This window comes from Chroicocephalus ridibundus, chromosome Z (genome assembly GCF_963924245.1).
Source record: "Chroicocephalus ridibundus chromosome Z, bChrRid1.1, whole genome shotgun sequence".
NCBI classification, from domain to species: Eukaryota; Metazoa; Chordata; class Aves; order Charadriiformes; family Laridae; genus Chroicocephalus; species Chroicocephalus ridibundus.
Window position 1 is genome coordinate 63,322,802 of NC_086316.1, and position 15,317 is coordinate 63,338,118.

The 15,317-nt window shown below is 41.8% G+C and overlaps 1 protein-coding gene across 2 annotated transcripts in view; it reads left to right on the plus strand.

Moving 5' to 3' along the window:
• The first annotated feature begins 263 nt into the window (after positions 1 to 263).
• ADAMTS6 (ADAM metallopeptidase with thrombospondin type 1 motif 6) overlaps positions 264 to 15,317 on the plus strand; it is a 154,266-nt gene continuing 139,212 nt past the window's right edge. The window contains exons 1-4 of one of the 2 annotated variants that reach the window (XM_063320899.1): positions 264 to 521; positions 5,485 to 5,880; positions 6,674 to 7,038; positions 14,325 to 14,493. In XM_063320899.1, coding sequence (XP_063176969.1) covers positions 5,784 to 5,880; positions 6,674 to 7,038; positions 14,325 to 14,493 — 631 coding nt within the window. In that variant the 5' untranslated portion in view covers positions 264 to 521; positions 5,485 to 5,783. Of the gene's footprint in view, positions 522 to 5,484; positions 5,881 to 6,552; positions 7,039 to 14,324; positions 14,494 to 15,317 lie in introns of those variants that run through there. The other variant, XM_063320898.1, reaches the window with a different exon arrangement.

Here is a 15,317-nt window from a genome sequence, read left to right on the forward strand (position 1 = left end):
GGGCTACTTCAACCAAACTTTCCCGAGTCCTTCCCGCTCCGCCTGCCTTCCCTCCCTCCCTCCCCCCCGCCCCCCCCCCCCCGCTCTCTCCCCCTCCCCTCTCTGTCTGTCGCTCCCCCCCTTTCTCCCCCCCCCCCCCCGTCCCCCCCCTTTTCAAACTCAGATGATATTCACATGGTATTTTGCACAGAGGCTGCTCAAGAGCAGGGCACCCACCCCCACCCCAATATAAGCCTGTTTTTCCTTCCTTCCTTCTCCCCCCTCCCCTCCTCTTTTTTTGTTGGAAAGACAAAATGTGCAGGGTGATAGGTTGGGTGAATTGATGGCATCCTTCCTCCTGCCAAGCCAGCCCGTTTTCTAAAAACCCCTTTTAGGAAGGCTAGAGAATTTTATTCTGTTGGAGAATATAACCCTGGTGGTTGCTTGCACAGAGGGGAAAAGCAGAGAGGAATACGGGAATCGTCCTGTGCAATCTCTATTGTTTGAAACTTACTTTATATCAGAAATTGAAGATGAAAACGGTAAGGAAGATTTCACGCTATTCAATGAAACTTTTTGCTTTTCTTGTGTCCCGGATAATGGTGCGTGCAGGGCTTTGGGGAGCGGGGGGAGGTTTATATTGCATTAGGCGAGGTGGATTTGGAGTAATTTCAGAGAGAAACCTTTGAGGATGGGGGAAGGGGGTGCGAGGATTTTCAGCCGAAAAGAGTAGTGGTTTATGAAGTACGGTCTCGAGTAGTACAATTTTTAATTTTTATTTTTTTTTTTTAGATTTATCATACTTTTAATACTAAACCGTTGATAGAGGGAGGGGAGGAAAAAAAAATATTCAAGCAACAGCTGAAAATCACAGCAACCCCCCAAACCCCGGCGACAGTCCCCAGCTATTCCGGCTTGCTTTGGGTTTAGGAAGCCCTGTTTTGGCGGCGCCGTGCCCGGCGGTGCCCGCTGCCGCCGGCAGACAAGTGCACGTTTTGTGCCGGGGGCTCGGGGGGGGTGTGGAGGGTGTGTGTAAGTCGGGGCGGCCGCCGAGCCGCAGCCCGGTGCCGGCGGGGATGTCGGGCTCTCGCCGGGCTCATCAGGAAGATGGAAGCGTGTGGTTTTGATTTGCCTCGAGCCGCCTGGGGTTTGCCAGACTCTTAACCCCGCGGAGCCGTGTTTATCGGTGTGTGTCTGTCTGTCTGCGGAGCGGCCCGGGCTTCGGAGGGACTTTGTGCGGTTGGGAGGAGGCAAGTGGGCTCTCGCTGCCTGGCGATGCGTGTGTGGGTTTTGTCTGCGCTATTTTCTTTCATTGTTGTACGAGAGCGAGGAGAGAGGGGAGAGAGAGAGAGGGAGAGTCAGACTCTTGTTTTTATTTGGGCTGCCGGTGCAACGCGTTTGGGCCAAACGCCAAGTGTCTGGGTCACACGCGTTTTATCCAAATAGATTCAGCGCTGCTGTCTGGAAATGGGCTGCTGAAAGTTAACTTTAGGATCAACTCCACCACAGCAACCAGACTCTTCCTTTCAGCCTCTCTAGGGAGGAGGGCTCTTTTTTTTTTTTTTTTTCTTTCTCCTTTTTCCTTCTGAATTTTCTTTGAGGGATGTGTGTCTGGTGAGCTCCAACTTGCTTCGACACTAGGGTTTTTTTTAACTCTTTGGACCCGCAGGCGTGTGTATATAAGATGAATGTGTATACGCGTTGGGCTGTATGTGTAGCCATTTATTTTTCTAGTCTGTTGACTTTTTTGGTGTGTGTGTGTGTTACTTTCTTTGCATTCCCTCCTCGAAATGTAATGACAGCTGACCCCTCGGCAGGGCCGGGGGGGGGAGGGGGGAAGGGAGGGGGTTGTTCAGACGGCGGTAGCCCGGTCCCCCCGGGTGGTGGTCGGTCCCGCCGTACATCGGGATACGCACAGCAGCAATTCCATTCTTCACGCCTCGTTTTCTGGTTAATTCCCGGGGAGGAAGGATCCGTCCTTTCCTTTTGTACGTGTCGCCCCCCCTCCCCGCCCCGGGGCCCCGTTTCTTTTCACCGAGCCCTTCCCGGCGCGGTCTGCGCGTCGCCGCTTTCGCCGGGGGAAGCTCCCACAGAGGGGCACGGCTAATCCCCGGCTTTTGAAGCCCTGCGACGCTTTTCACGGCCAACCCCCCGATACCTGTAATTGAATTTGTGTGATTGATGCCCTCCCCCTCCCCCCCCCCCCCCCCCGCCTCCCGCTCCCGCCCCGTCCCCATTTCCTTAGCAACCACTCGTACTGCCGGCGCGGGCGGCCGCCCCTGGCCGCGCCTCACTCGCCCGGGATGGGGCTGGGGAGGGCGGGAAGGCGGCGGGGGGAACCCGTGATCCCCCCCTTCCAGACGCGGCGTGGGGACCGAGCCGTCGTGGTCACACCCCCCTGCCCTCTTCCCATGGCCCACCGGCGGCGGCGGCGCCGTTTCCCGCCCGGGCTGGGCGCTCCCCTCGACCCGAGGGCGGTGGAGGACCTGCGGGTTCTGTGGTGGGCGCCCCGGGTGCGGAGACCCCGGCCGCGCTGGGGGACGTGGCAGTCCCCAGGGGAGGCGGTGCGTGTGGTGATGCTCTTGGGATAGCGGTCTCCTGGCGGCCTGCCACTCCTAAAGCTTCAGCGACCATCAGTTAAAGGGACGCTTTAGCTGCCCAGGGCGCCTTTGCGTAGGTAGAGGCTCACAAGGCGACTGGTCGGAGCAGTTTGGCTGGTCACCTCTTCCACCCCGCGATTCACTTTCTGCTCCGGAGTCTTCCAGTATGTGTTCATGGCCCTTTTTCCCTTCGTTGAGTTTCGCTGCGTTGGGAGCTCATGGCACCCATAACAGGACTGCCACTTTTGTCATTAGTACTTCCACAGAAATGCCAGTGTCCTGCATGGGCTTCCTAGGTTTTGAAAAACATCTTGTTCTTTTTCTTTGCAGGTTGACAGAGCTTTTATAATTGGTCAGGAGCTGTGGTTTTAGGTAGTGGTTCAGGACATGGAGCCACACCTGCCCTTACCGGTGGGTGAACATGTAGTTCAGCCATGAGACAGAGGAAACACTTCTAATTGTAAGCTTAGTGTTGGCCAAGGTGTGTCATCTTGACAACAGCCAAAAGTGGAATGCTGAACGTATGCTACCAACAAAGATGGAAAGAAAAAAAGGGTACAGGCAGTGGAGTTGAGGTTCCTATCAAACTTCACACGGGAAGTCCTGTATCTGGAGTTACCTGAGCACTTTATTCTTCATGTCCATTACTGCTCCTTAATTCGGACCAGTAATATAGCTGCATGTGGTCTGCCTGTCTCAGTGGTAAAGCTGGCTATAATACTTCTGGAAAGGAGATTTAAAATTCTGCTGAAACTTTCAGCAAGCTTAATGTGAAAGGAGATTTTTCTTGTCTGAAGCTTGGAACGAGGGAGACCACTTCACACAGACCACTGCAAAGACACTAGACATGGGTGGCTGTTGGACACTGTTGGCAAACACCCACCATGTGGGTCGCTGGCGTCTAAATAACGGACACTATATTTTATGTCCAGTATTCTGAAGTACCCAGCTCCTTAGGTACTACAGTTTCAGGAGATCTTAATGTTAGGATAGCTTATTATCAGCTCAACAGGCTGAACATGAGCTCCCTGTTAGATTTTTTGGCTAAGTAAAAGCTGTGAGGCAACGTTACCTCTATATATGGCAGTAATGAGCCATTACTGGACTACAGTGTCCAGTTCCGGTATCTGTGCGTGAAATGGGACGCTGATGAATTGGAAAGGGTTCAGAAAAAAAACTGCACAAGTATTTAGCCATCTGGAAACTGGATTGTACAGAGTGAGGTAAACCAAATAGGTCGAGCTGCTTATCAGGAAGTGTCAAGAGGTGCTCGTATCAGATTTTAATTATCCATGCAAGGAGAAGAAGGCAACTCATTAGCAGATAGGGACAAAGCCAGATTCAGTGACAGAAATGTGAAACGGGACGTTCTCAGATTATAAATAAGGCACATTGTTTAGTGTACTAATGTACCTGACGAGTATGGGGTTGATTAAGTCTCTTCAAAACTTGTAAAAGTCTAAAAGCTGTAACTAAATATTAGCTAGGAAATAAAAGGTTTCACGTGGAAGGCCAGACCAGAGATTTTATTAATGTGCTTTGAGGCCTTGCCACATGTGAATGGCATCACTAAAGCCTTATGCGTCCCCAGAAAAAAATACTACTAAACCCAAGCTATGCTTGCAAAGTGTCTTTTATTCCCTCTACAAACCTGATTAAATCCAATGTGCTGTCTTGAAATATATTTAAAACGTAGGTATTGGAATGATCAGATTAACCCCATTTATGTGGTAATAATTAGATGTGTTTCAAATTGGTCTAGAAGTTTCCTAATATTAACTGTGATGTTTGTAAATAGTATTTGCATGACGTTGGTTTTTCTTGAGATGGTATGCTACAACTCTTTAACCTTTACAAATAATCCACTGGCTGCAGGAGTATTACCCTTTGTAATGAAAGTTGTAAATAATTCCCAGAATTTTAGAAAGGCCAATTTATCTGCTGCATCTGTAAGTGACTCTATGCCTTTGGAAATCTGTTTTTAAACAATATTCCCTTCTTAGGTGATCTGTTTCTCCATTCTCTGCCTCAGCAGAGTTTGCACTGTGCACAGGTGTGCTGCAAGTGCTTAAGGGGACTGATTAGTACCAGCTGATACAACACATGGTTTGGTGTCCCTTGATACTGGACTGTTAGTTGACTGCATAGATCTTCCATTTAATCCCTGGCTGCAGCTTGAGCTGCTTTTTAGTATTACTACAATAGTCTTTGAAATGCAAAAAAAAAAAAAAAGGCAAGTAACATGTTATTTGCTCAATTGCGTGACCCGCAAAATGAAAATAAAAATACTATTCTACTACTACATCAAATTGTAGATAAGATATATACAAAACCCATATTTGCTAACAAATATTTTAAGAAGTAGAATATGTGTGATAAATAGCTTCAGATACCGAAATTTGTTCTTTGGTACTAGAACGTGCAGCATTCCCATCTAAGTGAATGAGAATTCTGCCTGCATAAGCACAACCCAGGCCCAGGTAATAACAAAATACATGCTGCAGATAACTGTACTCTGGATTGTTTCCCAGGTTCTTCCTTTGTCTACCAGCGTATTGGGTCTAGTTATTCACTGCTGAAATCAAGGAGTGCATAGCATTGATTATAGCTGGAACAAGACTGAATGCAGTATTTGAGCAACAAGAAACCTTGATTTTATGAATCCTTATGCCTATTTAATATAAAGTCAATATGCGCGCCTTAAACTGTATGGATCTGCTGTTCAGGGTTAATGGTAATTCATGGTTTTTGTAAGATTGTGATCTTGGACCATAAAAGTAATAATGGTTGAATATGATTTCAAAATGTTACATTGTGTAGTTCACTATGGTGGCTTAGTGTTTTGTGGTATAGGTCTGTTTTAGTAGAAAGAATTTGCCTTGACTCATTTTCTTTTGTTTTTCAGGAAAAGAAATGGAGCAAGTTCAGTAGCTATCCAGTTTAACGTCTTACTGATATCTTAAGGAATCTTACAAATACTTATTTTGAATTGAGAAAATGACTGCAGATGTAGAAGAAAGTACAGGTTGTTGGAAAAGAATACCTGTCAAAATGTGGAACATCCAATAGCTAATTTGGAAGTAGTATAAAATAAATATACCTGTTATGGTGCGATTCTGGAGTGGAGTTAACTCGATAGCACACAGGTAGCTCTCCAAGGAGGAAAAAAACAACAAAAAAAAGAGCTTTCTGTTTTTCTAAATTATGGAAATTTTTTGGAAGACGTGGACATGGATTTTGAGCCTACTCATGGTTTCATCGGAATTTCACAGTGACAACAAGCTTTCATATAGTTCTCAAGGTAGGGTTCCAACCTCTGTAGCTAACAAGAAACATCTATTTTTGCCTTGTATTTGGGTAATATTTTCTAAACCACATTTATGTAATTCATGAGATCATATGGGCTCTGCTCTTAGTTTCATGATTCATTGTCATGGGAGTTTAAATACAGCAAAACTGATTAAATTTTTTGTTTTAATTTCTTTCTGTCTACTTCTAACTGCAGGAAAGTCTTGCAAATTAAATCTAGTAAAATGTTGTACTTGATAATAGTTAAGAGGCTTGCCATAACAACATTAACATGTTTTTAGACTAGGAAGTAAGGATTTAATCTTACTTTGATCCATTAATATTTGTATATTTTTAATGAAATGAAGAGCCATTTACGTGTTTTTACAATATAATACTTTTCATTACTACTGGTTTTATTCTTGCAGGTGGATCTAATAGCTTTTGTCTTTGAATTGTATCACTGGGAAGAATGTGTCCTTCCTAGGTTAGAATTTAGCCCCAAATGTTTACATATTTTGGGTCAATAGGAAAAGCTACGTAGTTAAAAATGTCTGTATTTCCAGTGACATTAAGTTAGTAGGAAACTGAACACACTTTCTTGACTTAAAAAGAAAGAAAAGAACGTTTTATTTTATTTAGTAAAACGCTACATCTTGCGTTTACCTGAAGGTGACTTTTACTCATGAGGGTGATGAGATCTAGCCAAGTATGGTTTATGTTTATACTACTACTTGTTGTTTCCTGTTATATTTTCTTCTCTTCTATGCCCACTCCCTGGACTGTCTTACCTTGTGATTACAAAGAGGAATTCCTGTCTTACCTTGAACACTACCAACTAACAATCCCAATAAGGGTTGATCAAAATGGAGCCTTCCTCAGCTTTACTGTGAAAAATGCTAAACCCTCAAGAAGGAGGAGGAGCACAGACCCTTATGACCAAGAACTGGCAGCATCTAAATTGTTTTTTAAACTTTCTGCCTATGGCAAGCACTTTCATTTAAACCTGACTCTCAACACAGATTTGGTGTCCAGACATTTTACAGTAGAATACTGGGGGAAAGATGGACCGCAATGGAAGCACGATTTTTTAGACCACTGTCATTACACAGGATATTTGCAAGACCAACACAGTACAACTAAAGTGGCCTTAAGCAACTGCAATGGTCTGGTAAGTGCACGTTACGTGTTCTAGTATAATAGTGTGCTTGTCGTATCTCAGTTTTAATTGACGTATCTCAGTTTTTTTGGGTCCCTGCGGCAAGCAAGCAGACAGGAAGGTGCAAAAAAAACCGCAAAACCCGATCTGGGCCCTGAGGAAGAGTAGTCTTTGGTTTTTCAAGCTTAATTGTAAGTACTAAGACCCAATTCTGTAGTCCTTTAGCAGGCAACATTTTCAGAGTTTACAGTGTCTGCACTAGGGCTGCAAGATTAGGTCTGTGCTAAGATCCTTACAACTTACAAAAATGTTCCAAGCCCGAGGGGCAGGGAGGAGGAAACAGTGCATCGTTTAGGATGCTGAATCTCTCCAGAGGGACGTTGACCGAACTGAACACCCACTGCTTGTCTCTGAGAAGCTGGGTTTAGGAACTTTGAGTAGATAATAGAGGAGAGGAATTGCATGGTGTAGAAGTCGTCATTGCTATAAATTCAAAGAGTGAAGAGGAAAGTAGGTCCTTTGCAAGTACCCACATCAGGAAGTAACTATTTACTTTTTTTAAGAGATATTTTGTTCACATATTGTAAACAGTTGCCTTTAGAAGTAGGATTAGAAATTCACATCTCTCTCTTATTCTCATCTCTTCTTTTATTTGATCACGTGACGGTAGTACTTGCATGGGAAAAAGGTTCTTTTATTCCCAACAGAAATTAGAAAACAAACACAAAAAATGAAAAAACAGACTATTGAGTAACAAAATACTAAAATAGAAGGGCATGACTAGGAAATACTAAATCAAGAGCCAGTAATTCTTCTAGTAAAAATATGTGTATATATTATGGTTATTCATTCTGGTTTTAATTATTGTAGAACACTGGTCAGGCTTCTCGTTAGGAATAGGCAGATCTACCTAATTGCTAAGGGGAAAAAAAGGGTTTACACAGACTTACTAAACTGATTCCCATTTGTCCTTGGAAGTGCTGTTGAGTACAGTAAATAACATCTTGGGACGTTGTTTAGGAGTAAAAGCCATCTGCTTCAGACCTACATAGGTTGCATTACAGCCAGCTACTTGTGATATCCCCGATGCAGCCTGCGTTAACATTTTGGAGTATTCTTGAGGAAAAATAATTTAATGGGTATTTCTAGGGCTAAGTGAACTCTTTCAAAGAAATGTTGTTAAAATGGTGTTCCATTGAGTGTGGTATCACAGTTTGGTTAATGCAGACTTGTAGCAGATAGGTCTGAATTTAGTACAATTTTCACTTCGGTTTTGCAGTTTACATGTAATAATTTTTTTGCCACAGTTATTTAAGCTCTTAAACTATATATCGTCAATCACTTTGCGTTTGAGTTCTTTTCAGCTAATAATACTATAGAGGGCAAGTCCCCACTTTCAGGACTCACTTCTTTAAAAGAGGCTGCATGTCTCTATCTCCAGAGCTTCTGCTGGAAAACTGTTTGCTTTGCCCCTCTTGGAGCCTGCAGCCAGTGCTGTGGTGCCCCCGTTTCAGTTCCTCTCTGACCTTGGCCAGGGAGTGAGCCAAGAGCGCCTGCTCTTGCCTTAGCTGACTCTTGCGGAAAAAGTCCGTGTTCTCCTATCAGCTTTGCCCATCTCTCCCTCCTCTTGGTGCTTTTTTTCTTCCAAGAATTTAGTAGCATGGAAGGTGTCATGGTGAAGCAGAATCTTTTTTTTTTTTTTTTTTTTTTTTCCCTTCTGGGCCTCACACCCTGAGGTGACATTTAGTATTCTCATTGCTGCGTGTTTTCCCTCTGTCCTCACCATTGCTGTTTTGCTGGAGGGAAGCTGCCTGTTGTTTTGTGGTTCTGGGTGTCAGTATTTAAACTTAGTGTTTATAAGTTAACTTTAGGGTGAAGAGCTTCCCAGTTAAATCATCAGTTTTAGTACTTTCAGTTGTTGTCAGCTCTTGCATATTTCAGGTATTCCTGGTCTGTATTAAAGCAGCCTTTATCCAATCTCTGGGCACACCACGACTGGCACTCTCAAGTTCTTCATGGTCATGCCTCTTACTTGGGACAGCAAGTGTCAGGTGTCCACTGCATCTCCTAGAAAGGCCAAGCCACAGGCGTGTGAGGCTCCTGTCATGCTCCAGAAGCAGTGACAGGGGTGACACAAGGGTATTCCTCAGGGAGGCAGGGATCCTGCAGAGGGGTGCAGCAGGAGGCTCGAGACTGCATCATCCTCTACCCTACAGAAACTCCTCTGTCATCCCCTGTTGTCAGGGCCTTCCAGAGCACTGAGTATGGGAGTTACTACTCTATTCAGATACATCCATCACAGAGTTATTTTTAAACAATAATTCCTACTGATGAATATTTATTATACATCTGCTGGTTAGAACATATTTAATTGGCAGTGAATGCTGAAGACAATGTTTCTTGTTTTGGAATTAGTGATAGTTCAGAATGTGATGTGGTTAAGGTGTTGTATTTTCCAGTCTGATTGTTGGTCTGAAAGAGACTGACAATCATGTTCTGCATAGTCCTTGATTAACATCTGTCTCAAAGTCAGTCGGTTTAAGTTTAACTCTAAAACAAGTAGTAATCTTTAACAGTGAGTGTTGCTAACAAGCAAAATTTAAGCTTTCCATTTATTCCAGTTGTCTGTTAGGCTTCAGTATTGCCACATGAATCAAATTTCTTCCCCTTAGCGAATGTTTTGAGTTGTTCTGTTTAGTTATTCACGGTGGTCAGGTGAGACCATGGCCTAATTAACAGAAGTTGTATGACTTTGAAGAACACTTACAGTATCTGAGACAAGTTCTAGTGCAAGGAGGGCTTTTTCTCAGTTTTGTTAGTGATGAGCAGTCAGTTCATTTCCCTCTAGCTGTTCCCTGTTTCAGCATCTCCCTCTATATGTCTCATTACCAAGCACCCCAGAATTACAGGCTGCTACTTACTGAATTTTCATTCCAGCAGTTTCCATCTGCTGGGCCCTGATTATGCTATAAATTGTCTGAAGTTATGAGGAAAGCTCTATAATCCAGCGAGCAGTCATGTGAGGAAATTGAAGGTCTTGTCCGGCAGGCTTTTTGGCTTCCAAACTCATATTTACTTTAGTGGATGTTACATTTGTGGATGGATTGCAGGTTTGCCCTTCTCATGAAAGAGTCTGCAACGAGCAGTATTTTGGGGCCTTTGGATGCTGGGTGCAAGGCAACAAGGCTGAGGCATTGCCTAAGCTGAGTATGTCATATTGAAGGAAAAGAGGAGAAGAAACAGTGGTAGACTGGCTGAAGAGAGAAGAACTTCGCCTTAAGGGAAGGAAGTTTGTCTAATTCTGAGAGGAGCAAGTCTTAAAGAAGAAAAGTTTTGGAGCTTGTAGTAGGGGAACTGAGCAGAAACAAAACTTTTTGTATTCTGACCGATCTCTGTCCTCTGGCAGGAGTCAAAGCTCTTAACTGAGTGCTCAAACAAGTTTTCTGCAGTAGTGGATTTTCTCATTATGAACTGAAGGGCCCAGTAGTGGGAAATATGTTAAAATGTGTAGAGAGTGATTATTATTAGGAAAGCAAATGAGAGGTTAAATCATATCTTGAGGCTACTGTGGTTCTAAGTATTTCTACAGCATGTGAAGTTCCATGCACTGAGTAACATTTGTGCTGGGAAGCACCGATGTCTCCATCCAAACAGAAATGATAAAGAAAGCACAAAGTAGGCTGTAGCTAAAAGCATGACCATACTTGGTTAAAGGAGGAATTATTTTGCTGGAATACCTCATGTTTGTTTCATGTATTCCTAAATTCGTATGTGTATCAGTTATTCATATTGTTCTTAAATTAGCTCATTTGAAAGCTGATTCTACCATAAAGAGTGCATCTACTTTTACAGATTATAAATTGCATATAGTATGGTGTTTTTGAATCATATGTAAAATAATGTGTAATTTATAAAATAATTGATAAGGATCAGAAATTATACTGAAAAGGATTTAGTGTTGTAGGTCAGAGTCTTTAGAGTTCTTTTTGGTACTAATATGCATTTGCATTATAGACTTAGTATTCAGAAAATTAAGCTGTCCCTGTCCTAGTTTCAAGGTGTCTTGTTAGATTCCATGATGTATTGTCTCAAGCCAGATCACTATTTTTTTCATCTTTAAGAATACAGTAAACTAATGCAGTCTTTTTGCTCACACTGAAGTGCATAGACAGCTGTAGACATACCGAACAACACTGACATGTTTTCAGAAGTTCCCGTTGCTACTACTTCATATTAAAAATGGATAAAGCATAAAGTCTAGAAAGGTTCAAGGCATGGAGAAATTGTAAAACAGTAGTACTGTGTGGAAAAGGCATGCACTTACTTGTCCTCCGTAATTCCTTTTTGTGTCTGCAACTGATGGACGTCGCCCATCTGAAGGAGGTTAACGCCCCAGCTGGACAGCCTGACAGAAAAAGATTCCTTTTCCCAAATTCAGGGGAACTCCATGTGGATTCACAGATTTGTCTGAGCATGTCAAACTGCTGGATCCAGACCTGATATATGTCATCAGGAATTGGCAGTCTGTAGTGGGATTGGATAACACAGGACCTCAAACAATCTGTTTTAGATAATAATCTTGGGAATGTTGCTTGTAGTGATCTACATGGGGCATTCAGCTTTTTCTTAAACTCATGGTATTTTGACAAAACCTTTTGCTGGTCATTCTTATGTCTTAATGACGTTTCTTATGCTTCGGAGAAGTAGTTTGATTCACAAACTGTTCAAATAGAATCGGAAAACTGAAAAAAAATTAAAATTAATTTTTTTTAATACTTTAAAGGGGCATTATTTCAATTTATTTCATTTTCATTCATAAACAATTCATTCATTGTTTGACATCAAAATTAATAAATTAGGTTTAAAATGGTATAAGTATGCCAGGCTTATGTGAAGGGCATATGCAGGACAAGCAAGTTTCCAGTGTTCATCAAATCACTTGGCTAGCTGCAGCAACTGACCACGTACATGTTCTGACTACCTGGTGGTAGGTGTAAGTTAAAATTTATTTGCAGTTCCTCAACTAAATGTTATTAAGATCTCTTCTTAAACCACCATAGTGTTTGGGCAGATGAGATAGATGTCGACTGGGCATAGGAAAAATTAGTGATAGGCTCCTAACCTTTTTCACTGCTAGTACCTGAAGGAACTGTTATCGTAGTTTGCAGACATTCATAATAGTTTTTGCATATTAATGCTACAATTAAGTGTTGTTTATGGCATCTGAATTGACTCACTCCCACTGAGGTCGTCTCGCTGCTTAAAACTATTGGTTTCAGTATCTGATATAAATGTCTCATTCATGCTTAGACTTGTTGACCTGGCTGGACTTGTGTGCAGACATGAAGGATGTGTGCCCTAGAGTAACCAGATTTAGGTTGACCTGCTCTGTTGCAGATACAGAGCCACAGGTTGGACGGTACCTCTGTCTCCTCAGGCTTGGCACTAAGTGGACAGCCTGGTGGTGTTGGCCAGAACCACTCTGCAGGACTCTCTTCTTCTGGAAATGTGACACCAGAGCTTATAATGGCTCTGGATTTGTGTGAACCCAGATGTCTGACATCCAGACTGGATGCAGTCCAGACTGTCAAGGTTCTTTCTGCACATCTGGCAAACCCAGTTATGATTTCGTTTGTATTTTCAAGACTCTTTAAGCAGCAGTGTACCAGTAAATGATTTATTTTCTAGTAAAATCTTAGACTCCAAGTAACAAGGAGGCATTGTGAGAGGAATTGGATACCCACATCTTCCAGGTGAATACAGGCCCTGATGTTGCCTTCTTGAGTAAATAATTGAGTTCATAATGGAAAATACCACTGAAGAGGAACACTTATTGTTATAGTCACTGTGCAGGGAACGTGTAATTGAAAGCTGCCGTGTGTTCGTATGTATACTTGTTCATATGTATTATATTTGGAGAACACTGTTCTTTCTGATGTGTTATACAGGATTTTTTTATTTTGTAAGTTTTATGTTGTTACTGAGATCCAGTTATTCTGGGAGTGAAGAACAGCAGGCATTAGATGTACAAAACAGCAGGGCGAGAGCTTTGACCAAGAGTACAATGGCAAGTCCTGATTTTAGAAACAGCTTTAGGATATTCAGAGCAGATATGGAGCGAGTGGTCTTATGGTTGATCATAGAGGCCTCATTGGAGGAAAAAATAACCCCTTTAAAAAAAGGCTTATGCATAGTACTTGCTTTACAGATCAAAGGTGTGGTAGAAAGAACTTTGTCATTCATCAAATCAGGATATGAATGCAGAAGTTCCTGCTTCCAGTCTCCTACCTGTTGGGTAGCTCTTTCTCTGGGTGTAGAAAGTTCATATGTTAAGAACTTTCTAGATATGGATGCCAGAGTTTTTTGCTTAGCAAATATAGGTGTGAAGGCTTATTCCCCAATATTTCTATATCCAAAAGGATTCCAAAACTGGATTTTCTGCTAAAGTTCAGTTTTAATTGCTGAAGGTTCAGGAAATTGCATAGTTGGCCTGAAATCTCCCTTTTCTTCCATAAACCACTTCCTGTTTGGAAGAAGCTGAGTTCACAAATGTGAAAGTTATGAGAATAGAATATCTACTGTTCTGCATTGCAGTATGAGGAAAAAAAAATGTTCATTTGGTATAGAGAATGAGGTCCTAGTGCACAGTCTGCAACAACTCGGATTTGCCAGATTTGTGATGAGACCGTTTTAGGAATAAATGCTGTGTAGATAGTGTATCCCAAGTTAATATTAATAATTTTATCTTGATAATAGCTCAGTTTTGGAATTAAGCATCTGAATGTAAAATGCTGAATGGTTTCTCTGAATATGTGTTCTAAAATTAATCCTTTGTGCAGTTTTTCTTTGATGCAGTGTGTGGCTTTAAGCATCTACCAGTATGGCACCATAGAGGGATATTGGTCTCAGCATTTGAGGAAGGCCATTTTGGCTTGGCGTCACTTCTAATGCATATAAATCATGTAGTTTTGGAACATCTCTGTGAAGAGATTATTTGTCATAAACCAAGAATATCTCTTGCTTTCTTACCACATCCACCAAAAATGATGGGAAAGAACTCCAGAAAGAGGGCAATGATATTTTTATTCTTTTTTCATAGTGTTGCTTATAGGTGCTTACTCCTGCTCCCACTAAAACCAGTGGAGGAGAGCTGGCTCATTCATTATTTCTCTCTTGGCTTATAGTAGTGGATTTCTTCAAAGAGATAGATGATAATAAAATGTTTTTTAAAGTTAGGCTTTTTAATAGGAGTTTCTATTTTCTTTTGTAAGTTTTAATTTCTTATTTTCTTCTTTAAGCATGGAATCATTGCTACAGAAGATGAAGAGTATTTTATTGAGCCTTTAAGGAATATAACAGAAGATTCTAGTAACTTTAATTACGAGAATGGTCATCCTCATGTTATATACAAAAAATCTACCATGCACCAGCAACGTCTCTATGACCACAGTCACTGTGGAGTCTCAGGTAAATGAGTATGAATGTCAATCCTTTAAAAAAAAAAAAAAAAAGTAACTTAAGATGCATTTTAAACTCTTGCTTGGTTCACATGTAAGATACAGTGGAGAATGTAGCAATGGGAATCCTGCTTTTGGGTGATGCAGTGTTCCCCGTTGAAAAGTAGTTTTGCTTCCTTTTGAGATTCTGATTCAGTGTCTTTCAAAAACTGAGACACCAGGAGTAAGTTTTATGCCTGTGTTGTATACAGTGGTAGCAGTGAGCACAGGCTTCCTCAAAATGTGGTACAAATGGACCTCGTTCCCTGACTGGAAAGTATGATTGAGTGACTGAGCAGTACAGCTCAATGTTTACTAAGTGTTCCATCTCATTTGAGGAGATTTGACATGCAATACATGTGTTAGTATTACGGGTAGTAATATATTTGGAACTGGAGTCCACATCTTTCTTGTTTACGAAGGTTTATTGTGTTTTGATACTGGCTTTTGGTTCAGTGGGTTAACGTTATTTCATTATAGTCAAATATGTGATTTACACATTCCTTATGGGAAGGATTTTATAGTTTTGATTGAGAGATACTTTCCTTGTAAAGCAGTTCTAACTTCCACAAATATGCTTTTCAAGTACTCTTTGACATGATTTTCACTTGGTTAAACTGAAGCTGAAAACTAACTTCTGAAGACAGCATGGAGTAAATCTGACAAGTTATTTTACAGCACTAAAATAATGTGGGGTTTTTTACAGAATTGAAAAATGTTCTAACCTTGTCATTTGTTTATATCTCAGAAATGGCTTGTTCTTAAAAGTTCAGTCCTGGACAGTTGTATTCCATG